General features: G+C 39.6%; 1 protein-coding gene across 2 annotated transcripts in view; it reads left to right on the top strand.

Annotated features, from left to right (window-relative positions):
- The window catches only part of NME7 (NME/NM23 family member 7), a 260,452-nt gene that overhangs the window by 41,680 nt on the left and 191,758 nt on the right, over nt 1–27,014 (top strand). For both annotated transcript variants that reach the window (XM_045048905.1, XM_019821576.2), the window contains exons 2-4: nt 5,820–5,927; nt 6,691–6,857; nt 22,729–22,839. In XM_045048905.1, the coding sequence (XP_044904840.1) occupies nt 5,820–5,927; nt 6,691–6,857; nt 22,729–22,839 (386 nt within the window). The remainder of the gene's footprint in view (nt 1–5,819; nt 5,928–6,690; nt 6,858–22,728; nt 22,840–27,014) is intronic.

The raw sequence follows: 27,014 nt of genomic DNA, 5'->3' as shown, positions 1-27,014 counted from the left end.
AAATTAGAATGTCCAGAAGAAGGAAAATGTTTTGGCTACTTTAAGAAAAAGTCTCTTTGTGCTACCGTGTGATCTTTAAATGCTCTGCAGAAACCTATGTCCGATGGAAGCTGAAACCCTTACTGTCTCTGTGACCATCCAGTCAGTGACGTTCTCCTCAGATCTGTGACCCAAAAATGGAGGTGTCCCTTTGTACTACTTCCGTGTTAGTTTCTCCCTCTTGAGTTGGCCCTGGAGGGCTGGTACCATGGAAATCTCTGAGTCACAGCACGTGTAGCTTCCTGGTCGGGCTCAGTCATGAACTAGCTCTGTAACCTTATGGAAGTCATTTATATTCACTGGGCCTCAATTTTTTTTACCCATAAAGTGAAGGGTTCAAACAAAATGATTTTCAATTTTGACATCATTAAAATAATAAAAGGGGTTAAGATACAGATGAACATATGGGAAGAGAAGCAAAAATAATATAAAAACAAAGAGGGGGACAAAACATGAGACTCTTAAATACAGAGAACAAATCTGAGGGCTGCTGGAGGGGTTGTGGGTGGGGTGATGGGCATGACACCTGTAGGGATGAGCACTGGGTGTTATGCATAGGGGATGAGTCTCTGGAATCTACTCCTGAAATCATTATTATCTATGCTAACTACCTTGGATGTAAAGTAAAAAATAAATAAAAGACAATAATATAAGGGGAATCACATTCTTTGTTAGACTTTGCTCAGTTTAGCTGAAAAATAAAAATGTTTAAATTTCAAAGGCAACTTTGGTGTTGGAGGTGTGTGGGTGTGTCTATATCAGGCAGCGAGCAAAAGGCTAGCCTGAATGGGACATTCAGGTGCACTCCTGTTTCGTGCCCAGTCCAGAAGTCCCACCGCTATACCTCCAGACATCTTTTCCCTCCCCTCCCCTCCCCTCCCCTCCGAGAGAGGATCGCATGTACATGAGCTGGGGAGGGGCAGAGGGAGAGAGAGAGAATCTTAAACAGCCTACATGCCTAGCACAGAGCCCAACGTAGGGCTCAGTCTTACAACCGTGAGATAATGACCGGAGCTGAAATCCAGAGTTGGACACTTAACCGACAGAGCCACCCAGGCACCCCGAGGCATCTTTTGACTCTTCGAAGTAGCAAAGATAAATCAGAAAGTGAAGTTTAAATTGCATTTGGATACAATTTGTACCTGGCATAGTTGGCCCTTTTTCATAGAGGGCATAGTACCTGCTTGAGAGTTAGTTTTCCTCATCATAAATGGAAATTCCATTATGATTTTTATGTAGTTTTAAATAATCTTGTTGAGATAAATCACAGTTATAAATGAAGGAATGGGATAATTTTCCAAGAGAATATGAAGGATTTTTTTTCTTTGTGTGTAGATGCTATTCTGAAACTCTAGGTTAAAATCTAAGAGGTCAGATAGAACTTTAGGCATTTTTGAAATCTTGTGGGTATAGTTTCTGTCTCTCTTTCTGTGTGATGCTTACTTATCAGAGATTTATTTAAGTGCTGTGTAGTGTTGTAGACTTTTCCTTCAACATCAATCATTAGGTGGTTCTGAGGGAATTTTTAAAGCTAACAGCTCTTTTATTCTTTTCCCAATAAAGTATGACCTTTGGTTTCTGTTGACCTTTTTTCCCCTTTACCTCAAAAAAGTAATTGCTTTATTATTTTCCTTTAGAGCTTATGACTACATTAGAATAACTAATGCTCACAGTGAAAATGATTTCAAGCAGCAACTTATGGGCAATACAATATAATTTCTGTAATTTCCTAGATAGCATCCGCTTTATAACATTTTTTGGTATTTTACACACCAATGCTATCTTAGAAGGACACGCTTCACTGACTTGATTCTTAAAATTTTGGAATTGGGATGTAATTGAAAAGCAGTATTTGTTAAATATGTTTGATGTCACAGGGAATGAGATGATTCTCTTATTGCATTTCCTAATCAATCTTCTCCTAATGATTGATAAAGGCAACAAACTTGACCCTGTTTACAATTATTTAGCTTTACATGGAGGAGTAGGTAAATAACTCAGTTCATTAGTGGATGGAGGCCCATTGAATGGATACGTTCTTAAATAGTGGCTTTTGTGTCATTTTTTCATGGCCAGTGCTGTTTAATGGGACAAAGCATAGTGAGTTCCAACTTATTTCTTTGTTATGTAACCTTGGACCAGCGTTCAAAAATTTCAAGTTTTACTATCCTTGTCCACGAAATAGGGGTGCTACCTATTTTGTCTGTTGTGAAAATGAAATGAGATCGTGTCAAGAGCCTGCTACTTAGTAGGTACTTTAAAAATTATTGTTATTGTCATGATTAGTGGTTGCCATTCATTTCTTAAAGTTTGAATGTCACTGATTTGTTAAACAGTCTGAGAAATGTTTTCCCGTTGTCTGAAGAGTAGGAGAGGGAGAAGATTCATTCTAACATAATAGAGGGTGGAAAACTGAACAGAACGTCCCTGATTCACGTATCTATTATTTTAAGAGAGATTCTTGTTCACGAATATTCGTTGGAATTTGAGAACAGGTCGAGCAACTGATGTAGGAGATATTTTCTTTGCTGTACATAATTTGATGAACATCGTCTACCTTTTACACCTTTTATATTCATTTTGACATACATCCAAATTCTATGTATTTTCTATCCCACAAGGCATTATTACTATTTTCATGCATAATATTTATTTAGATTTACCCACGTGTTTACGTCTCCACTGTTTTTCAGCCCCTTCTTTAACTCCTTGAATCATCTGGTATAATTTTCCCTTTTCCTTTGGAACTGCCTTTAGAATTTCTTAAAAAAATTTTTTTTTTCAACATTTATTTATTTTTGAGACAGAGAGAGACACAGCATGAACAGGGGAGGGGCAGAGAGAGAGGGAGACACAGAATCGGAAACAGGCTCCAGGCTCTGAGCCATCAGCCCAGAGCCTGACGCGGGGCTCGAACTCACGGACCGCGAGATCGTGACCTGGCTGAAGTCGGACGCTTAACCGACTGCGCCACCCAGGCGCCCCTAGAATTTCTTTTAATGCAGGCACACTGGTAATAAGTTTTCTCTTTTTGCTTATCTAGAAATGTCTTTATTTCACCTTTACTTTTTAGAGGATATTTTTTGCTAGCTAGAGAATGCTATATTAGAGTTATTTTTAGTTCTCGAATTTCCACTTGACTTGAAAAAAAAGATTCTGGCTCTCGGGTGAAATTCTTCGTCTCAATGTATTTTTTAAATACCTATCTTCATTGTTTTGAAGCCTTTGTCAGATAATAGGTAAGCTACTCATGGATCTCTTTCTATTGTCTGCTTTTTCTCTTGGTTCTCTTTCTTGGTGTATCTGATGGCTTATCATTGAACTTACAGACTTTCAGGAGATGCAGGGAGCTAGAATGGGGAAAGTATCCCCTCAGTGTGGTCAAGGAGTAAGCGTTGAGTGAACATACAACTTGTAAACTTTGTAAGGGACAGTTGACCCTTTTGTTTACCTGTGCTCCTAGAGTGTTGTGCTCCAGGAATCAACAAAAAGGTGGGAGGGTTAAGAGAGTTCCTCTTTAGTGGGTTTAGACACCCATGTTTCTCTCCCCATGCTGTGAGGCTAGAGAACAAACACAGGTATGAGCTCACTTTTCTAGAATGTCCTTCTCCCCGGGATCTTTGTCCCGCAAATCTTGGCCACTCCATATCCCTGTGACATTGTCAGAAGCTCTGCTGGCTTCTCTGTCTCTTGTCCAGGCTGACGTAAGACTCAACACATGTCCTCAAGTAAAAGCAGCACAAAGAATGTTGGGCCGCCTCCGTAAGCTTCCTGCCTTTCCAGATCCGGGATCATCGAATTCTGGCTGCCTTGGAGGCTCCCCAGGGTTTTCAGACAGATATTTTTTTCATATCCCACTTTTCTAGTTCTTCTTGCTTTGGTTTGCTCTAAGCTAGTTTGTCAGTCAGAAACAGTAGGTCCTCCATTTATTTTCTTTATATTAAAACTGTTTTCTGGAGAGCGTATTGTGCAAAATTCTGTTACCCGCCTCAGAATTAAGCAGTACGATTGGTTAGTTTTGTGTTTGGGCTCCCTGGATAAATGATGCCAAGTTTCATTGGTTTTTCATTGACCTCACCATCCTGCCCCATTACCTTCAGTTAGATGCATCTGTACTTCTTCCATTTTCTAATTTCATTTATTTATTTTAGTGAAGGAAATATTTCAATGATGTCTTCAAGTGAGTGAATATTTTAATATAGAGGGTAAAAAATTTAGTAAGCTGGTAATATTTAAATTTTCTATTATAAGGGGACCACAACTCTAGAACCGCACAGTGAAACCTAAACTTTAAGAAGCCGTATTTGTAAGAATATGAAAAAAAAAATGTGTGAAGGAAGGCTTTCACGAATGTCATAGTATGTCTCTTAATTTACCTTCATTTTCTCTTAGCTAATAATTAGCGTTGCTTAAATATGTCTTTGTGGATGATTGTGGGAAAAATAAAATAGCGTCTTAAAACTTTACAGTACAGTTTATGAGTATAATCATAAACATAACTAGCCATACACTTTCTACCATTAGAATATATAAGGGAATTATTAACACAAAAGAAATTATCAACAAAACATAAAAAAAAAACCTATCCGTGTATCCTAACCAGAGAATCAGATGCTAAGTTCAGAATTAGCAACAAAACTAGATTCCTTTCTTCCCTACATGTCCTGTATGTCCTCCTTTCCTTATAATGAAGGACCTTTGGGGCTAAGCTATTTTTAACAACATACATGATTGGAAGTCCTGCTTAACAGTCAAGGAAAGAGGGTCATTCTTTGACTTATTTTTTCACTTCATCCTGTGTGATAGGCATAGGAATGCACCTCACACACCGTCAGCTATGAGCAAGGGCCCCACCTGCTGTGCTCTGAAATCTGCTGCTGCCTTTGCACTTAAGACATGCTTCCCAAGGGCTACTCCCAACTGGTGCCTTTGAGGAGCAGGGAGACTCAAGCAGGCGGGTCCCCGGATGTCAAGGAACTCTTGAGGGCTCCCTGGCCGGGGCACTGCCTGCCAGTCTTGCTGAACCTTCCTTAGACTGTACAGCAATCTGGAATGATGCCTCCCTCCCTTCTCTCTTTTCCTTCCTTCCAGTCAGATTTGTACTGTGGTCTGGATCCCTCCCCATTTTTCCCCTCTAGGAATTGCCCTTCTTGCAATAGAATAGAATTCTTGCAAGTGTAATCCTGTCTCGGTGTCTGCTTCTCAGAGGACCTAGACTAACACCTTCTCCGATTTCTGTAAAAAGATACTATCGTGTGAAATTAGGAAGGAAAGAAAGGATGTTTACTATGACTTTAATGATGACAATATTCGAATACTGCTGGATTCTTAAATTTAGGAAAATTAAAATCTCATGTAATTGAGAGCTAGCCTCTCAGAATTTTTTTCTCACAGCAGTTTATTGTCTGTTTATATGTAAATCTGCTTTCAGATCTGTTTATATGTAAATGTGCTGAATTATTACAGTAGTCCGATCAGGAGCTCATGTTCTAAAAAAAATTGTTAATTTACTCAGGGTGATCGGATGGTTGTGAAGTATTAAGCAGTTCATAAGTCATCTTTGAGATAGCTGAGGATATTTAATGAGAAATTAGAAGGAAGTATTTCTGAAGGTATGTTGGTAACTGATATATAGTTGAAAGAAGAATCCTTGAATGTAATAAATAAACAGTAACAGATGTACTTGTTAACAAATCTTTGGTAATTCTTGCCTTCAATGTAGATGGTTTATGCAAGAAGTGCTTATATTTTATACGTTAATGTTAATTCTTTCTTTGCAGAATCACGGGGAAAGATTCGTTTTCATTGCCGAGTGGTATGATCCGAATGCTTCACTTTTTCGACGTTACGAACTTTTATTTTACCCAGGGGATGGATCTGTTGAAATGGTAATTGAGCCTTTTTTTTTTCCCCCTTAAACATCAGCAGAGGGAGTGAATGCGGGATAGGGAGAGGAATAGGATTGCCTTTTATGTCGCTGCTTTTGAAAATTCATAATATATTTTTTTCTTTTATTACTGGGAATTCTTTTTTTGGTGTTTGAATTCCAATACAAGAGGGTAACTTTGTACCTTTATCTTTAATGTGAAAATAGTAATTCGTATCTTTTGTTTATAAAACGGATGTGGGATTGTTCATGTTTTAGATTAAGCGATAGGCGGTAAGTGGTTGCAGATCAAGATTATCATGGCCCTAAATATGTCACCAATATTGAAAGCTGTTATCTCTCCAACGAGTCAGATTGAAGAAGATCAGGTTAAGAGTCGCACATATTTCGTTGTGTCTCTTCACTGGCAACCCTTTAACAGGTAGATCTCTTTGGTACTGGGGTTTTGTCTAGGCAAGACAGCTGAAATTTGGAATTTCTCTGGGATTTCGGAAGCACTAATTTGCTGAAATGGTTTGGCAATGAACAAATCTTTCTATTCATGGTTTATTAAAGTATTAAATTTGTAATAAGTTTTTCTGTTATTACTGGATCCCACTAGGAGATACAGAAGTTCTAAAAGAAATGTGATTTGTATTTGTAGCAAAAGTGAAACAACGTCGCCAGTGTTTAACGAAGCAGAATAAAGAATCATTTTTAATTTATAGTAAGATTAACATTCTCTTTGGAGAATTATTTGTCTTACTGCGTTGTTTTTGTTTTAGCACGATGTGAAGAATCACCGCACCTTTTTAAAGCGGACCAAATATGATGATCTTCACTTGGAAGATTTATTTATAGGCAACAAAGTGAACGTCTTTTCTCGACAGCTGGTGCTAATTGACTACGGGGATCAATACACAGCTCGCCAACTGGGCAGTAGGAAAGAAAAGTAAGAAAATCTTTTCTTCATTCTTAAAACATTATGTATGTCCTGATACCAAAGTCTAATTTCTCATTTCTATCTTGTGTTTTTGCAACATAGACACTTTTCTGATTCAGTGATCCGATGCAGTGTTAGGACATTTTTAGAATTTTGAGGAGTAGATTCAGTGATTTGTTTTTCACTCAGATAACAAAGTGATGCCCATAGTCCTAGGCAGTGATTATTTTCTGGAGAAAAAAAATACAAAATTTTTATACGCCCTCATCTTTCTTCATAACATGCATTTAACTGGGAACTGAGAATGTTTGAACATAAAAAAGTATGTGTAGGACAAACATGGCTTATAGGAGAAAAGTAGTGAGTGCCATAATCTTGGTGGAAACAGAAGAAAGTAGTTTGTTGTGGAAGATCGGGGAAGGCTTTGTGAAGGTATTTGAGCTGGATCCTGAAAGATGAATTGGATTTTTACCCAGTTAGGCTGAGAGGAGGGAATGCTGGTCAGAGGAATAAGGATAAGAAGAGATTCAAAGGCAGAAAGTTGTAGGTTGTTTACTGGAAAGAGCCCATTGTTCTGCCTCATTTGTTTGCAGGTTGACATTTTTTTTAGAACTTTAATTAGCAAAATAGCCTGAATGAGGGCATTAGCAATAGGCGTGGAGAGGAAGATGTGTGCAAGATTAACAGTAATGATAGTGATAAGCGCTCAGTGATGGCCAGCTATTATTATATGGAGCATGGTGTTAAAATGATCTGAATGGGCTATTTGAGTCCCATGACAACCTGATAAAAAAGGTGCTATTACAACTAGCTCCCCTTTGCAGATGGGGGAGTTGACACTTAGCCAAGTGAAACAGCTTGCTGAAGGGCCGAGGAGAGGCAAGATAAAGCCCAAAGTCCAGTCTGAAGAATGGGAGGATTTAATCATAGGAGAACGGAGAGGACCTGGAAAGCGGTCGTCCTCTCTCTGTCTCAGTTCATTTGTACGTCTTCAGGCACGAAGCACATCTCCTTACGCGTATTTGTGTTAGCTAAATCAGTCACTGAATGACAATTTTAAATTCATGATCTGCCCTTTCCTTTTTCAAAAATGTCCTCCCTGCTTACAAATGATGACCTTTGATCTAGTTGACAAAGATGTTTTTGTCTAGATTGTCATGAATGTCGTTGATTTTTGAGCTTTATATACAGACCTAACGCCTGTCTGATAAATATTGACTGATCCAGCGAAGAAAGAATGAGCTGGTGTTATAAAAATAAAATAACACAATAGCGAAGAGAAACTTACCTGTCTTGTTCACAACTGTATGCCTCAAGACCGTTCTTGTGATGCCCCAGGCAGTAAGTTATTCACAGGGAATGCCCCACAAAAATTTGTTGAATCAATGAATGCATCCGTTTATGCCACTGAACACAGTTATGTCTGGAGGCAGAACTTCCGGCCGGCCTCTCCAGCTCCTCCCTTCCCTCCCAGTGCACGCAGCTCTTCCTGTGACGGTGAGAGGCTGCGGCGTGGAACCTTCCAGTTGTCCCGTTAGCCTTCTCTCTGTACTGGTGGTCAAAGCTGCACTTGTCGCCCTGACTTTTCCTCAGTTCTGATTTAGAAGAGAGACAGAAAATGTTGGAGATGCAGCTGAAAAATCAGGCTGTTCTGAAAACAAGGACTTTTTAGTAAGGTTTTTCTCCTGCATATCAATGTTCAGCATTGCTAAAGTGACATTTTCATTTTCAGTCTCTACCTTTATGAGTTTTCAACCTTCTGAGGCTAGAATGACTGTATTTGAATTGAAATTTGACTTCTTTTGTCATCATTATTGGCTTCGGTTTCTTTGGCTTGTATATTATATTTATCTTGGGGGATTCTTGGCAGTGTGGAGTGATTATTGTAGTAATTAAAAGTAGGGACTGCCGGTGGAAGGTAAAGCTATCAATATAAAAAGCTCCAGGTACCCTTCAATTTGAGAGGAAAAAAAAATATGTCAAACTATATTTTGAGGTCTACCAACAAAATAACTAGCTGGTTACGTAACATCTGAGTAACTCCAGTAGTAATATTCTTTCTGTGACCTCTTTACAAGCCCCTGATAGCCCTTTTTACAAGCCTTTTGTAATCTCGGGGTGCTCTGGTGCTCATTGTGGATATTAGTACACAAGTGGTGATGTATCAGAGGGGTGGTGAATACCTCATAAAAAAAAGAAGACCATTCCCAGAATAACTCTGAAATGGGGGGAAAAAATAGGATGTTAGATAAAGAGGAATCTCATTGTTATGAGATCTCGTGGTGAAAGTCTATGAGATTAAGGAAACCTCTACCCTAATTCCTTTATTTGCAAGTAATAAATATTTATAGCTTAAATGTTTTTCAGCACATATATGCCAAGCACTGTGATAGGCACTTTTCATGTGAATCTCAGTTCAAGATGACTTTAAGCTTTCGTTTAAACTAGCAGAAGTAAATGAATTAGGGAAACAGGGTTAATAGTATGACCCGATCAAAATAAAATAATAATACGTATAGCAATTACAATTTGCATATATATTAGTCTTATTTCTCTAGAGTGAATGTCATTGATTCCATTTTACAGCACAGTTGAGTAGTTTGGCCATGGTCATAGATTTGTACAGTAAAGAAACCAGTAAACGTTGTTGTATATGCCTCAAACTCATTCTCTTTCCATTAAGCCTCTAATTAATAAGTTGATAAATACTGTTGAGTGGGACTGATTTCAAAAGAGGAGAACCAGAAGAATATGAAGACAGATTTTAAATATTTGGGACACCTGGGTGGCTCAGTCGGTTCAGTGTCCAACTTCGGCTCAGGTCACGATCTCATGGTTCATGGGTTGAGCCCCACATCGGGTTCTGAGCTGACAGCTCAGAGCCTTGGACCCCGCTTCGGACTCTGTGTCTCCCTCTCTCTGCCCCTGTCCTACTCGCACTCTGTTGTCTGTCTCTCAAAGGTAAATAAATAAATGTTAAAAAAATTCTTAAATATTTGGGCTGTATAATTAATAACAATATATGCAGTATTATATTTTTACTGACTTAACACTGTTTCCCCATCTTCTTTTTTGATTCTTTCTTAACTGTGTGTGGGCTAGTAAATCCAGCAACCATTTGGCTGATTTAAATAAGCTTCTTCAGAATTTAAGAGTTTAAAAAAATGTATTCTTTCACTTAAATGACAAAAAAAAAAAAAAAGGGCATTGGAGAAGTAAGTACGCGTACGTCTCTCGTGATCCCGTAGAAGCAACCTGTATGTAATAACTGTAACTCAGCCTCATTCTCAGTGTGGATGGGGACAAGGATAATTTATGAACTCAGTACCTCCCGGTTGTATTTCTCATACTCAACTCCCTTCTTTACACCAGAAAGAAATGATAGGAGCGCCAAGGAAAATTGATCTCTGTGCTGCCCATCAGCTAATTTTGAGGCAGTTATCCAGATGATTCAGTATAGTTCACTTTAGCTCTCAAACTGGCCTCGGCCTTCCAGTTCTCTTGGACTACAGAAATACGACATTTGATTCACGTTTCTACCTGCTTGCTTTCTTTAAATCTCCTTTCTGAGTTATAATGGACATAAAAAAGCTGTAGCTAATTGAATGCATACCACTTGAGGACTTTGGAGATAAGTGCACACCCATAAGCCATCGCCACAGTGAACGATACAGGCTTCTTTGTCACCTCCAAAACTTTTCTCCTGCTCCTTTTATTATTTTTTTCATATTGATTTTTTTGTGTGTGGTCAGAGCACTTAACGTACGATTTACTCTTTAGCTAATTTTAAATCTATTCTCTGTAGAGCTCCTCAGGTCAAGTTGACAAAGACTATTTGTTGGCAAAGTATCAGAGTAATTGGTTTTAATTAATTCTAATTGAAGTATAGCTGATAGGGTTTCAATTGTAAATGGCAATGAATCGACATCCCTGGTTCTGTTGTTTAGATGCGAGTCCACCTAGTAGTGCAAACTTCTTGTGATCTCTGGGGCGGGTTAGTCTCCAGATTAGTAACTGATGGGAGCACCGACACAGGAGCCAGGCGAAGACCAACACGAAGATGGGCGCTTATCCGGGCCGTCCGGGATCGGGGACGCTTGAGAGTGGCCAAGGCTCTCCTCATCTTCCTGCTTCTGCCGCCCCCTCCCATCTCACTCCTCCTCCAGTCCTGACCTCGGGGCCTGCCCGAGGGAGAGAGGGGTCTGCGTGGCAAACCCCTCCACCCGCACACTTGGCCCGGGGTCTGTGCCGCCTCACAGCCCACCCAGCACAAGAGACAGAGCACCGGAGACAGTCTTCCACACAGGTCACTGTGCTAAACTTGGGGACGTGGGAGGACGATGGCCTGAGGGCCTGCAGGTTTGAGACAAAAGGGGCGGGGCCACATGTGACCGGAAACCTACAGCATATAGTTGAAGAAAGACGTGGTAGAGCAGATAGAGGGAGTGGAGGGAGGGAGCACCGTCCTGGGGGTGGAGTCGAAGTCACTCATGTGCACTCAAGAGTGCACATATTCCTGTTCTTGGAGTTTTCTTTCTTTCTTCTTTTCTTTTAAAATTTATTTATTTTGAGAGAGACAGCAAGCGAGTGTGAGCAGGGGAGGGGCAGAGAGAGAGGGAGAGAATCCCAAGCAGGCTCCGCACTGTCAGCGCAGAGCCCATGTGGGGCTCGAACTCTTGAACCGTGAGATCATGACCTGAGCCGTAATCAGGAATCAGATGCCCAACTGACTGAGCCACCCAGGCGCCCCTTGGGGTTTTATGTCTTAAAGCCAGTTGGCCTAACAGTTTTGAGTAGGTTACTTCTCAGAGGAGGGGAGCAGCAGAATATTCGTTTAGGTCTGCTCTCACCTGAAAAGTACTCTCGCAGTACTAACCACTGTTATTTTGCAGAACGTCCTCGGACCATAGTGAGCAGTTGAGTTTTGGCTGCTGAAAGGCACTGAATTGCATTAAAGTCATGTAGTTCAATTACCAGGGCCTTCCTAAAAATTCACCCTCTAACCTTTTTCTCTTTACTTATCTATGGTCTCATTGTCCAAGATGACTTACTACTGATTACATGATGGCCCCAACAACAGCATAACTGTACCCCAAATAATGCCATGAAAAAATGCCCTCCCATTATTAAATTCCCAGAGAGAAATTGAGATTTCTTCCTCTGTAAAAATCAAGTCAAATTCTGCCTTCTCCTCTATAATTCTTAGTCAGAGGGCTCCTAGTTAACAGATTAGAACTGAATTTTCTTTTCAGCTCCAGCCGTGGCCATCTTCCCCTAGAATGATTGATAATATATTTGGATTAATTAATATCTTTTTTTTGCCACCTCTTTTCTTGCAGTCATACTATGTTATGCTGTAGGCATGTCTCTTACAAATAGCACATAGCATTTTTTTAAAAGCAAAATTCTGTCTGAAAATGCCCTCATTTTCCTTGGTAAGATTAGTACATGTACAGTTTACATATGTTGTATTTTTGGCATTTTTGTACAATTTCCACTCTTTGGCCGCTTTGGTGCTTTTGTACTTTTTCTTTATTCTTGCTTTTTTTTTTTTTTTAATTAATTGAGGTGTTTTTCCTTTCAGTTTCTTTTTCCTCTATAGTTTTCTGTTGAAGCCATAACAAATGATCACAAATTCAGTTGCTTCAACAATACAAATGTATTGCCTTACAGTTCTGTAGATCAGAAGTTTAACACACATCTCATCGGGCTGAGATCAAGGTGTTGGTAAGGTTGCATTCCCTTGCGGAGGCTCTCGCGGAGATTCTTGAGGCCACCCACATTTCCCTGGCTGTGAGGCTGAGACCTCACACTGACATCTCTCTGGTTCTCCACAACCAGAAAGATTCTCTGATTTTAAGGACGAATGTGATTACACTGAGCCTACGAGAATGATCCAGAATAATTTCCCTATTTCAAGGCCTGCAGTTGTAATCAAGTCTGCAAAGTCTTTTTACCATGTGAAGCAATGTATTCACAGGTTCCAGGGATTAGGTCATGGACATTTTTGGGTGGCCATTGTTCTACCTACTGTATTCTCTATTGGTTTGGGGTTTACATAATTCTATGCTATTTCTCTCGTGGTTAGCTGTGAAACTTTGTCATACATATTTAATTTAAATTGCTTAGGGTTGTATAATATCTTCACCCTTCTGTAGTCTTAAAAGAGTTTAGAACACCTTAGTGCCAATCTTCTTTCTTGAATTACATGGTTTCATTGTTGCTTTGGGCATTTGGTTTTTGTCTGCATGTTACCCTTTTTTTTTTCTTTCGTACCAGCGATGTTTGCTTGGATTTACCTATGCATTTGTCACCAATTCTTGCGTATCAGACTGTCCTTTTGGAATCATTTTTCTCTTTGGAATTTATCCTCCATTTCTTGGTAGTCAATTATCTTTCTTAAAAATGTTTTTTTTTTTTCACCTTCTTTTTTTAATGGTGCCTTTGCCTTGTACACAATTTGAAGTTGATAGTTGCTTTCAAGTTTTCTTTATTCCTCTTTTCTGCTGTTACTGGTTTGAGAATTATATATTCTATTAATTTTCAGTATTTTTAATATATGCAATTAAGGATATAAACTTTCTTCTAAATACTGCTTAGAACCACATTCTACTTTTTTATGTGAAATTTGAAAAATTTGATTTGAAATATTTTCTAATTTTTATAAGTTGTCATTGATCCAGTAGTTATTTAGAAGTATGTTCATTTATGTCTAAGCATATCAGGTTTTTTTATTCTCTTTTTGTATTGGATCCTAGCTGAATTGTGTGGTGTCTAAAAAATATACTCTGCATGATTTCTGTGTCTTTCAAGTTGGTTGAGGCTTGCTTTTGTCTTACCATAATCAATTATTTTAGTGTGCTTGAAAAGAATGTTTAATCCACTGTTGTTTTGTGTCATTAGGTCAAGGTTGTGAATTATGTGTTCAAATCTTTCATGTATTTACTAATATTTTTGTCAGCTTATTCTATCAATTACCAAGGCTTGATTAAAATTTCCTTCTATACTTGTCATTTGTCTATTTTTCCTTGTCATTATGTTAATTTTTACATTATAATTTTGAGGGTATGTTACTAGGAGATTTAACATTGTTATATTTTCTTGGTAAATTGAACCTTTTAGTATTATAAAAAGATCATTTTTATCTCTAGCACTGAATTTTACCTTAAACTCTACTTTGTTTGATAGCAATAGAGCTGCACTGGCTTATTTTTTTTTTTTAACTTTTTGTTTAAATTCCAGTTAGTTAACACACAATGCAATATTAGTTTCAGGGGTACAATATAGAGATTCAGCACTTCCAAACAACATCCAGTGCTCATCACAACAAGTGCACTTTTTTTTTAATTTTTATTTTATTTTTTTCAATATATGAAATTTATTGTCAAATTGGTTTCCATACAACACCCAGTGCTCATCCCAAATGAGCAATACCCATCACCCACCCATCCCCTCAATACCCATCACCCACCCTCCCCTCAATACCCATCACCCACCCTCCCCTCCCTCCCACCCCCCATCAACCCTCAGTTTGTTCTCAGTTCTTAAGAGTCTCTTATGCTTTGGCTCTCTCCCACTCTAACCTCTTTTTTTTTTTTTTTCCTTCCCCTCCCCCATGGGTTTCTGTTAAGTTTCTCAAGATCCACATAAGAGTGAAACCATATGGTATCTGTCTTTCTCTGTATGGCTTATTTCACTTAGCATCACACTCTCCAGTTCCATCCACGTTGCTACAAAGGGCTATATTTTGTTCTTTCTCATTGACCTGTAGTACTCCATTGTGTATATAAACCACAATTTCTTTATCCATTCGTCAGTTGATGGACATTTAGGCTCTTTCCATAATTTGGCCATAATTTGTTGAGAGAGCTGCTATAAACATTGGGGTACAAGTGCCCCTATGCATCAGTACTCCTGTATTCCTTGGGTAAATTCCTAGCAGTGCTATTGCTGGGTCATAGGGTAGGTCTATTTTTAATTTTCTGAGGAACCTCCACACTGTTTTCCAGAGTGGCTGCACCAATTTGCATTCCCACCAACAGTGCAAGAGGCTTCCCGTTTCTCCACATCCTCTCCAGCATCTATAGTCTCCTGATTTGTTCATTTTGGCCACTCTGACTGGCGTGAGGTGATATCTGAGTGTGGTTTTGATTTGTATTTCCCTGATAAGGAGTGACGTTGAGCATCTTTTCATGTGCCTGTTGGCCATCCGGATGTCTTCTTTAGAGAAGTGTCTATTCATGTTTTCTGTGCACTGGCTTATTTTTATTTTACTTTACTTTACTTTACTTTACTTTACTTTACTTTACTTTACTTTACTTTACTTTATTTTATTTTATTTTTCTTTTCTTTTCTTTTCTTTTCTTTTCTTTTCTTTTCTTTTCTTTTCTTTTCTTTTCTTTTCTTTTCTTTTCTTTTCTTTATTTCATTTCACTTTATTTCATTTTATTTTTTGTTTCAGAGAGAGAGAGAGTGAGCAAGTGAGTGGGGGAGAGGGGCAGTGGGCGGGGGGAGAGCCTCAAGCAGGCTCCATACTCAGTGTGGAGCCAGATGTGGGACTCCATCCCATGACCGTGAGATCATGATGATGTGAGCCGAAATCAAGAGTCAGATGCTCAACTGAGCCACCCAGGCACCCCTGCACTGGCTTTACTTTAGTTAATGTTCACACAGTGTGTCTTTTTTCATCCTTTTTAAACTTTAAAACTTTCAGTATGCTATTCTAAATGTGCCTTTTCTAAATAACATAGTTACTTTTTAAATCTAGTCTGATGTAATTTGTCTTTGAATGATTTTTTTTTTTAAAGAAAGTCAGAGTTGTTTTTTTTTTTTTTTTTAACATTTATTTATTTTTGAGAGACAGAGGGAGACAGAGCGTGAGCAGGGGAGGGGCAGAGAGAGAGGGAGACACAGAATCCAAAGTGGACTCCAGGCTCTGAGCTGTCAGCACAGAGCTTGATGCGGGGCTGGAACGCATGAACTGTGAGATCGTGACCTGAGCCGAAGTTGGATGCTTAACCGACTGAGCCACCCAGGTTCCCTAAAGAAATTCAGTTTTATAGTCTTTGTGTTTTACTCTAAAGCACTTACTTTTATTTATTTATTTATTTATTTTTATTTATTTATTTTTTCAATATATGAAATTTATTGTCAAATTGGTTTCCATACAATACCCAGTGCTCATCCCAAAAGGTGCCCTCCTCAATACCCATCACCCACCCTCCCCTCCCTCCCACCCCCCCATCAACCCTCAGTTTGTTCTGAATTTTTAAGAGTCTCTTATGTAAAGCACTTACTTTTAATGCATGTACTATAATATATTTGGGGTTAACCCTGCCATCTGCTTTTGTGCTTTTTCTCATTTGATTTATTATTATTATTTTTGGTCGTTTTCTGACTTATTGAGGATTTTTCAATCCATTTATATATACAGGGGAGGGGCAGAGAGAGAGGGAGGCACAGAATCCGAAGCAGGCTCCAGGCTCTGAGCTGTTAGCACAGAGCCCTGACATGGGGCTCGAACTCACGAGCTGTGAGATTATGACCTGAGCTGAAGTCAGATGCTCACCCCACTGAGCCAGGCGCCCCTCAATCCATTTTTTGTCTATTTGTTTGAATGGTGTACATTCTTTTCTATACTTTTAGTTCTTATCCTAGAAACTACAGGATGCATATTTAATATCAATGCCTAAAGTTTACCAATATCTGTATCTTCTTTTTTTTTAAATCCAGGTTAGTTAACATATACTGTAATAATGACTTAAGGAATAGAATTTAGTGTTTCATCACTTATGTATAACACCCAGTGCGCATCCCAACAAGTGCTCTCCTTAATGGTCATCACTCAGCCCAACACCCCTCCAGCAACCCCTGGTTTGCTCTCTGTATTTGAGTCTCTTATAGTTTGTCTCCTCTCTGTTTTTAATCTGATTTTTGTTTCCCTTCCCCTATGTTCATCTGTTTTGTTTCTTAAATTCCACATATGAGTGATATCATATGGTATTTGTCTTTCCCTGACAGACTTATTTCACTTAGCATAATACCCTCTAGTTCCATCCATGTTGTTGCAAATGACAATATTTTCATTTTTTTGATTGCTGAGTAATGTTCCATTTTAAATATTCCACATCTTCTTTATCCATTCATCTTTTGATGGACATTTGGGCTCTTCCCATACTTTGGCTATTGTTGATGGTGCTGATATAAACACTGGGGTGCATGTGCCCCTTTGAATGGGCATTTTTGTATCCTTTGGGTAAATACCTCGTAGTGCGATTGCTGGCTTGTAGGGTAGTTCTGTTTTTAATTTTTTGAGGAATCTCCACACTGTTTTCCAGAGTGGCTGCACCAGTTTGCATTCCCACTAGCAGTGCAAAAGGATTCCTCTTTCTCCTCATCTTCACAACATCTGTTGTTTCCTGAGTTGTTGATTTTAGTCATTCTGACAGATATGAGATAGTATCTCATTGTGGTTTTGACTTGTATTTCCCTGATGATGAGTGATGTTGAGCATCTTTTCACATGTGTGTTAGCCATGTGGATGTCTTCTTTGGAAAAGTGTCTGTTCACGTCTTTTGCCCCTTTCTTGGCTGGATTATTTTTTTTGGCGGGTGTTGAGTTTGAGAAGTTCTTTACAGATTTTGGATTCTAACCCTTTATCTGATAAGTCATTTGCAAATGTCTTCTCCCATTCTGTCAGTTGGCTTTTAGTTTTGCTGATTGTTTCCTTCCCTGTGCAGAAGCTTTTTATCTTGATGAAGTCCTGGTAGTTCATGTTTGCTTTTGTAGTATCTTCCTTCTTGAAAGTATAAGAACCTCAGAACAGTTGAGCTAAATTTCGTACCTTGCTGAATTACGTGCCACTTCTGTTGTATTTTCTGTAGTTTTTGTGAACCTAATGACTCATTATTATTCTATATAACCAGTTGACAATTAGCTGTCACTACTTTTGGTCTTTTAGTATTATTATTTTGTCTATCTCAGATATTCTGTTTGGGATTGTTTTGCTTATTTTAGAATTTCCCTTAGAGTGTTCACTGATAAGGAACTCTTTTGGCTGAAAATGTCTTTACTCACATTCTTGAAACTATCCTCTTAGCTATGTCCTATCTTTCTGTTCCTCTGTGCTTCATTCTGAATTTGTTCAGAATTCTTCCACCAGGTACATCTAGTCTTCTGTCAGCCCGTTTGGTGCTTATTTTCATTTTTGTATTTTTTTATCACTTGGTCCTCTCATAGATTCTTTTTCAAACCTAAGTATCCGTTGTTCATAGCTTGGAATTCTCTTGCCTTATGATGCTTGCACCTTGTCTTTCAGTCCTTCCTTTTGTCTGGTCCTTTCACAGTCTGCATCTGACAGTTCCAGTAGCTGAACTATCTGTGGCTGTCTCTGTTCTGTGCTGTTTCTTCTGGTTCTTCCTCAGGTTGGTCTTGTTTTACTTTTTTGTGTGCACGCAGGAGCGCGCGCACGCGCGTGTGTGTGTGGTATGCTTGTGTGGTATTGATTGTCATGTGTCTGGATGTGTGTGGATGTGAACGTGCTTGTGATATACATGTGTGTTGGGCATTTATAGATGAATTATTTGAGGTACAGGATTAAGTTACCTGACATCTAGGGTGGAATTGTGTTTGCTTCTGAGTTTTGGCTGGAGGGATTAGCAGTCTGGATGACCGTTACCAGAATTGTGCAGAATTGGACGTTCCCAGGCTCCCTAAGTGATGTGAATTTGTGCTGCCGGGCCACGCAAGGCCTGGTTCTATCTGACTCACCCTTAGGGCATAGTTTTTGGTCCCAGAGTATTACGGGGTGAATACTCTGTTGGGTTCTGTTGCCCTCTGCCAGTGATGGGGTACAGATTAAAGTTTGGATTTGCCAGAGGCAATGCCGGCAAGGGAGACATGACTTTTGTTCTTATTCCCCTGGATCTCCGTTTTTCTTTTACGTTTCTGCTAATAATTGTTTAGCATCCAGCCCATTTCTTTTTGCTTGGAAACTCTTTAAAAACTATCTTACCCACTGTTTTTAGTTTTCCGTGGAAGGGCTGCCCTGAATGACCTTGCCGTTGTTGCCAGTCAAAAGCTCTGACTCACTGCCATTGCCTCCAAGCCACAGGGGCCTCATCTGAGACTATTCTCCTTTATCCATGGGCCAAACACATGCTGTACGGTTACAAAGGAAGCGTGAAAGAGACCCCAAATCTGGCTTTGGGTTGATATTTTAGAACAGGTTTTCACATGCTTTCGGCCAATATGCATAACTTTTGAAATATTTAGATAAATTAATACAGATTAAAGTTTACAAATATATCCCTTTAGGTGGACAGCGTTCAAAGAGTCTACTGCCCTGTACTGTGGAGGATGTTTATTCTGCAGCGGTTGACTGGTCATCTTTATCCCATACATGTTCGCTGCGATTTTTGCCCCGAGCCTGACTGGCGGATGGAGAACGCATCTTGTGCATGGCTCCATGAAAGCTGTTAATTTGCAGAATTCTGTGTCCTATCTGAGTTCTGTGAAGGCTGGCCCAACTGTTTTTTCACTCTCCATTGCTAAGAAGTTTTTAGTGTAAAAGAACAGTTTATAGTTTTTCTTTTGTTTCGAGAGCGTCTCCTGCCACATCCCGCTCAGTGCCAGGTGAGAGGATTACCACGCGGTGGGTTGTTACAGCGGTGGTCCCCAGTGAATCGCACCTCTTGGTATCGTGCCCTTGGCCAGTCCCCCCTCACATTGACTCTGGACTTGACCATGTGACTTGCATTGGCCAAAGGGACGTCAGTAGACAAGTCTCAAGGGGATGCGTGATAAGCGTTTGCACGCTGGACTCTATGTGGCCGCATAGGAAGAAGCCTGGTGTGGCCTCCAAAGGATGAAAGCCCACAAGGAAAAAGAAGCCTTGGGAGCCGTCCCAGCTGACCCTCCAGCCGCACATGGCTGTGTGAATGATCCCCGGTGAAACCACTGCAGCCGACCTACAGGATCTTGAGCAATTGTTGTTTTGAGCCCCCACATTTTGGGATGGTTCTGTTCCTGGACAGAGAATGGATTCTCAAGTCAGGTTTGGTTGCTCGCCAGTCAAAAAAAAAAAACCAATGCTGGAGAGACCAGCGATGGTGGGAAAGAGAAGTTCGCTTTATTCAGGAAGCTGGCATCCTGGGAAGATGGTGGACTGATGTCTCAAAGGCCATCTTCCGTGTCCGGACAAAGCCACAGGGTTCTAACAGGGGGGAGGGTGCGGGAAATGGCGGAGGCTCCGTGTAGGAGAAGCAGGTGCCCAGGCAGTTAGTCGTACGTCGACCTGGCCCTGAACAGACTTGTTGGCATCAGTGGCAGCTGTTTTCAAATGCGGTCGGGTCTTATCTTCTGGGAAAGTCTGGTCCTTCATTCCTCAAGGCCAGCCTGCAGGCCTCTGGGAAAGTAGGTCAGTCCTGCACCAGCCCGGGGGACTTCAGCCAGCAAGCGAAGAGCGCAGCAGTTTGAAACACGTTCACCTTTGGGACGGCTTGGAGTGTTGTTATGGTGCGTTACACGGCGACAGAGAACAGCAGCACTATTAATAATATTTTTGTGGTCCTATTGTTTATGTGCTGTCGTCACTTAAATAGCATGTGTGACTTCTCGTGCCCGTCGAATTTTCTGTTCAGGATAGATTTTGACTATTATGTACTGAAGAGTTAAGCAACGAGGACACGATAGGCGAATCTATTTACAGTGGTTACTCCTAGTAGTCAGCCTTTAATGTAGGCATTTAAAGAGAAAATGAAATTGCATTTTAAATTCAGTTCTGTCCGTTTTGCATTTTCCACCCTGGTGCTTGTTCCTCGAAATCGATGGCTGCTGATGTGTTTATATTTTCTTTAAGAGCTATAGTTCCAGAAAGTTCGCCCACAGTTCAGCATAAACAATTCAGGGGTTAGTGTGGCTTATGATACTTAAATAACGTGAGCTAAAAAGCGACGAGTTTTAATTGCATCGTCAGTGAAGCCATGTAATATAAAATACTATCAGCGACTCATTTGCTTCAAAATAAAGGAAAGGATTGTCCGGTATGGCTTGTCATAAACACACTGAGATGAACAATCTTTGTTATTTATAAGTTTTAAAAGGCAGCCATGGGTGACATCCCACTGAAAGTAAGGATGTTTGAATTATTATATCTTTGTCAGAGCCTCAGCCAAGCTTGTCTCATTGGGGAAGAAAGCCCCGAAAAGGCCATTCTTCTCGTGTGCATTCCTTGAAATATTGCCGGCGTGTCAGAACACCCAGAAATGATGAAGGGCAAGTGGTAGCAGTTCATTATCATAATTCTGCACGTCCCGCAAACTGAATTACTCCGACTAGTTCGATTTTCTTCTTGTATTTGCAAGTATTACCCTCGAGGGTTTTGTGGTTGTGCTCCCTTCTGATGATACTCAGAGTGACCTTGCTTGTGGTGTGGAAGGAGCGCAGACCCGCAAGTCTTGTGAGCTGGATGTTTCTGTCCTGAAGGTGCCGCCGACCGGCTGTGCAGCCTTGCACGTGACCGCTCTCCAGGCTTAGTTACCGCATCAGCGAAGCGAGGGCATTCGGGCGGTCGCCATCGCCAAAAATCGATTAATTCTGTGGCTTCAGAGTAGAGAGGGTGCTTTGCTCCTATGTGTCCTCTTGGAGGAGACTGTGATTGTAAAAATTAGCATGGTGTTTGCCATCTGTCTGCATTGCCAGGCAAGAAGACATTTGGTTCTTTGCGCATCCCTCATGCTATGCTTGAGTGTTAAAAGAAGAATTTATAATTATTTCCAAATCAATGCTGAACTGACTGCATAGCATACATTTGTTAAAGTCTAAGAGACCAAAAACCAAGCTCATAATATATTAAATGCAATATTTTAAAGATTTGTCCTCTTTTATAAAATGTGTTCTAAGAAACAGATATTTTAAAGACCAGTGTTTTCTAATGTGGGGGCCAAGGACAGTCTGCCTCAAAATGTGCCACTTTGGCATATTATTTTAAATAAAAGTGACTTAAGCAGCTGGTGCAAGGACGCTCGGATCCCCTTCTGTCCCCCTGAATAGAGGAAGTAAATCTCCCGTATAAAAGGTGCGCTCCCTGTACTAAGAAGTAAAGAGATCCCTTATTACCACCAGAGATAGGAACTTTAAAGCCAACAAAGCTGTAGAAACAAACATTGTTACTTTCTTTCTAATCTACCATGGAAGTCCAAATTCTGCTTTGAATTCCTTACTAATTAAAGCTCCTAAACATCTGTTTTCTTTCTTTTTTTTTTAAAGGTTTTATTTTTAAGTAATCTCTACACCCAATGTGGGGGCTAGAACTCACAGCCCGGAGATCAAGAGTCCCGTGCTCGACTGCCTGAGGCAGCCAGGCGCCCCACATCTGTTTTCTTTATCCTGTCAATCCCTCACAAATTTACTGTCTCTTTGTTTAAGAAGTATAAAAACTGCCTGTTTTCGTCATTTCTTTGGGTCTCAACTTCGTTATTGGGCCTCCATGCACACATGACGAAACTTCGGCTTTTTCTCCTGTTACTCTGCCTCGTGTAAATTTAATTCTCAGTCCAGTCGGAAGACCTTGGAGGGTAGAGGAAGAATTTTCCCTTCCCTGCATTAATTTGGGCATATTAAACATGACAGTGTGAACTTTTTTCCCCTGTAAGCTTTTATTATTTTTTTTAGATTGGGTACCTAAGTTTATATTTTCTTGGGAAAAATAGTAAGCTTACCTTGTATAAGTTTTAAAGAGACCTTTAATACACTTCTCTTTGGAATTGATTTCAATGTTTTATGATGTAGGATGATTGTTAAGGAGACTACCACTGCTTCGGAATTGTAAGTAAAAACTGAACTATTTTTATTTTCAAACTTATCCTTTATATCCTTACAGAACGTTGGCTCTGATTAAACCAGATGCAATATCAAAAGCTGGAGAAATAATTGAAATGATAAACAAAGCCGGATTTACTATAACCAAACTCAAAATGATGACGCTTTCAAGGTAATTTGTTGGCCATTTTCAGTCATGTAAAGTCTGATTCTGTATTGTTTTCTTTTTTAAATCATCTGTTATTTTTCATGTCATTGTTTAAAATAAAAGCCTCTCACTGAATGGCAAAGGATAGAACACTAATCTTATTAAAATGAGAAAATAATAAGACCACAGGTAATTATATTCACCAATAATAATTGAACTCCAAGCAAGTAGGAATTGTCAGATTGTACCTGCCTCACTTTTATCGTGTTCCCTAACTCCATTGGCTTTTATAACACCGACGCTGGATAATCGTCATCTCTTCTCCTTAATGTAGAAGTATAACACACTGTGTGAAAATGGTAGAAGAGGAAATGAACGTTTGAGTATTTCTACTTGACGAGGGAGTATTACTGCTGGGATTTCCCAAAGGGAGGCCTTTGGAAATGTTTACATTCTGCTCTGCCCAGTGGGTATCATTGGCACATATGCTGATTTACTACCCTGAAAAGCAGTCCATTCTGTCTGACCTGATAGTTTCTAAGTTATTTAGTGAAAACAGGACTTACCCCTCGGTAGGGACATTAATGTGGCAGTTAGGCAGAACTGGCTCCAGTGGCCTTCTTATGTTACTCCACTGGGTGTTTTTGTTTCTGTTTTTTGTTTTCTTGTGTGGTTTTGTTTTTGTTTTTGTTTTCTTGTGTGTTTTTTTGTTTGGTTGTTTGCTTGGTTTTTTTGGTCAGGTGTCTTACTGCTATTCCCGGATATATATTGTATGGGACAGTTGCTGTTTTGGCTCCGTGAGGACAGGGACAATGAGTAGCCGTAGATATTCAATGCAGCTTTGCTAAGTCTGATCCCCGGATACCTTAATGAAACACCTTCAAGTTTATCCCAACAACGACATGCATTTAATTTGAACTCTTCCCGTGTGTAAGGTCTTGCAGTTTGCATATCTTCCAGAAAGGCAGGAGGCTTAAGTTTCAGAGCACAGAATTTAGAGCCAGATCGCATGTAATTGCACCTCTTAGTAGGTGTGTGACTCTGGACAGTTTATTCTGTGCTTCGTTTTCTTCATCTGCAAAATGGAGGTTACAACCACCTGTATTGTAAAGTTGTTATAAGGATTATGGGAGTTTAATATAAGTAAAGTGCTTTGAAAGACCCCTACACATAGTATATATGAAGTTAGCTATTCTTATTAGTAGTGGTAATCTGGTGATATTATTATCTAGTGGAGCTGAGGTCATGCCCATTTATAAGTAGTTAAATTTGTCCTATGTCTGTATGTGTCATGAATGCTTGCCCTCACAGCAGGCGATGGGACTGAATTCTGGAGAAATGCCTTTGAATAGTTTCAGTGAGATTAAATTTTTTTTTTGTCTTTATACCACTAGTGCTTAATAAATTAGGCATCAAACTTCCCAAGATAAAGATGCCCAGGGACACTTCACCGCTTCCTTATTTTTTTATAGCACCTCGTACATCTCTATTAATCCTAATGTCAAGTCTTGGATTTTATCCAACTGGAAAGCTAACGAGCTAGTCTGTTACTCTTTCATGGATGCTAGTGAAGACGTGAGACACCTGGGTCGGTGACAAAGGACTTTATGATGGTACAGCAAAGCCGCAGGAGCGTCGTGCTTATGTTGGTTCTCCTTGCCTCCTTATCCCGTGGGAATAAGATGATACGGATCCAGGTGGATCTTGTATACGCAGTTGATTGCATCAGAGCTGAGGTGCTTTGAACTTGGGTTACCCACTGTTTCGGTAGCAAGCAGTACACAGGCTGCTCTCTGTACTGAAGAGAGACATGACCTCATCCCTCCGAGTGGCTCACTGCAACTGTGACTCGGAGAAAAGGCTAGGAGGGAGGGCAGTGGGGCCTTGCATTCTTGGCCCAGCCAGTAAGTCACGATACGAGCACCAGAGACCCATGGAGGAGTATCTTCCAGCGCTCACATCTTTGCTAAACTTGTCTGTTCAAATGCCAGTTCCCCAGTCACGACAGTACCTGAAAGGCAGCAGCTGAGTTGCGTCTGACTTTGAACTTCTAGTTCTTGGATCAGTGCCTGATTCAAGCTAGGCACTAAGTAAATATTTCTTGAAAGAATTAATGGACAAATCTTTGTGGGAGAACGGTTTCCTTATAAAAACACAGCAAGACATAACAAAACAACAACAAAACTCCTTTCTGTGGTGATGCCCTTGATGGGAAGAATTCATGAACCCTCATCTTGGTTCCAATTTTGGATGTTGAATGGAGATAACTATGGGGTCGGTGACATGTTAGAAGAAAATAGTGAAGCACTTTTCAGAATTAATGTTTGTCTTTTCATCGGTGTTAAAGATTATGATTGATTTTGTTTTCTTTTTTAGTAGCTTAGTTTTGTTGAAAAGTTTAGAATTGGTTGTTTGAGTCATCTTGCTGCTAATTCTGTTTTTTAATTTTAAGTTTATTTTGAGAGAGAGCAAGCGAGCAAGGGAGGGACAGAGAGAGAGGGAGAGGAAGAGAATCCAAAGCAGGTGCCACATTGTCAGCATGGAGCCTGATGTGGGGCTCGAACCCACTAACCGTGAGATCGTGACCTGAGCCAAAATCAGGAGTCAGTTTAACCAGCTGAGCCACCCAGGTGCCCCCTGCTGTGAATTCTCTTAAAATGCTCTCACATGAGTTTTTCAGACAGTTTTACCTCATTTTAGGTTACAGCACAATATATCCATTTCATTTTTGTGAATTCTTCTGACCCTCTGTAGTTGGTAACAGAAAGGGTGTAAATAGAGATTTGCAGCAAGAGATTTGGGTTCAACTCCCGCACCCTCCTTCTCTTACTAGCACTTTACCTGGACAAGTTATGGAATCATGTTGAACTTCATTATTTTCATAAGCAAAATGCAGGTAATCATACCAATTTCAATGTATTGTGAGAAATAAAATGATTTAGTGTTGGCATAATAGGTTCTAGAAAGATGAGTTTTCTTCCCCTCTCATTTCTTGGGATAAATTTTTATTTATTTATTAATTATTTTTTATACTTGCATAGTATACTTTTCATAATCTGTTCCTAGTTGAAGAAAATATTTCAGTATATTTGGTTTGAATAAGAGTATGCCTGCCATAGTTTACTGTGTGAATTCATTTGGTAGTAGGTTCGTAAAATCTTAAAACACTGCAGACTAAGTTAATTTTCATGCCTGAAAGGATAATCCTATGCTGGAGGACACTTAAAAACTTCTTTGATATTTTAAAACGTAGTTAATGTTGACATATTTGTTATATACTGTGTACTCAGTTCAAAGCCTTTAAAACTGTCTGAGTTTGAGAGACACCTGGTTTGATTAAGATAAAAAGTTGTTTAGACTTTTTAGCCAATCAATTTAATCTTTTATTCTTTCAGTGTCTCTATAGATATTCTTTTGTGGGAATATAGATTTAAAAAGTAAATTCCTATTGCCCTTAGTAAATTCTGAGTATCTCCATATTGACCTTCCTTTTCTGATGATGTTAATTAAAGCATTAGTTTTTAATATATTAACAATCTATAAGAATACATTGATATGCTTAATTTGTCAAACATATTTTATTTTATTTATTTAAAAAAAAATTTTTTTTCAACGTTTATTTATTTTTGGGACAGAGAGAGACAGAGCATGAACGGGGGAGGGGCAGAGAGAGAGGGAGACACAGAATCGGAGACAGGCTTCAGGCTCTGAGCCATCAGCCCAGAGCCTGACGCAGGGCTCGAACTCACGGACCGCGAGATCATGACCTGGCTGAAGTCGGACGCTTAACTGACTGCGCCACCCAGGCGCCCCAAGTCAAACATATTTTAAAAACACAAGTATATAGCCTTTCCTTGGCAGAGATCTCAGAGAGAAAACTGTAACTGTTAAGTTAAAATTCTAGCCTGACCTTTCAAGTTTAAAGCCTGGAGAAGAAAGTGACAGATTTTGAATTTGAAGATCAATTTGCATTTTTAAATGTAATTTATTTGACTTCTAAAGAACAAATAATTCTTATTGGTCAAACGTTACACTTTGTTTCAAGAATATTAAAGATGCTGATGAAAGGGAAGATAATAGATAACATGAGGAGAAACGTAAATATTGCCTCTCACATTCATTGTAATTTTACATCTTAATAGATATTCAGCTAGCAAAAACTTTGAAAGGTGGGACAATTTGAACAGAATATTTAGTGA

The sequence above is a fragment of the Felis catus genome, chromosome F1, assembly GCF_018350175.1.
Source record: "Felis catus isolate Fca126 chromosome F1, F.catus_Fca126_mat1.0, whole genome shotgun sequence".
NCBI lineage: Eukaryota > Metazoa > Chordata > Mammalia > Carnivora > Felidae > Felis > Felis catus.
The sequence above is the reverse complement of the archived record's forward strand: the minus strand, read 5'-3'. Positions and strand labels throughout refer to the sequence as shown.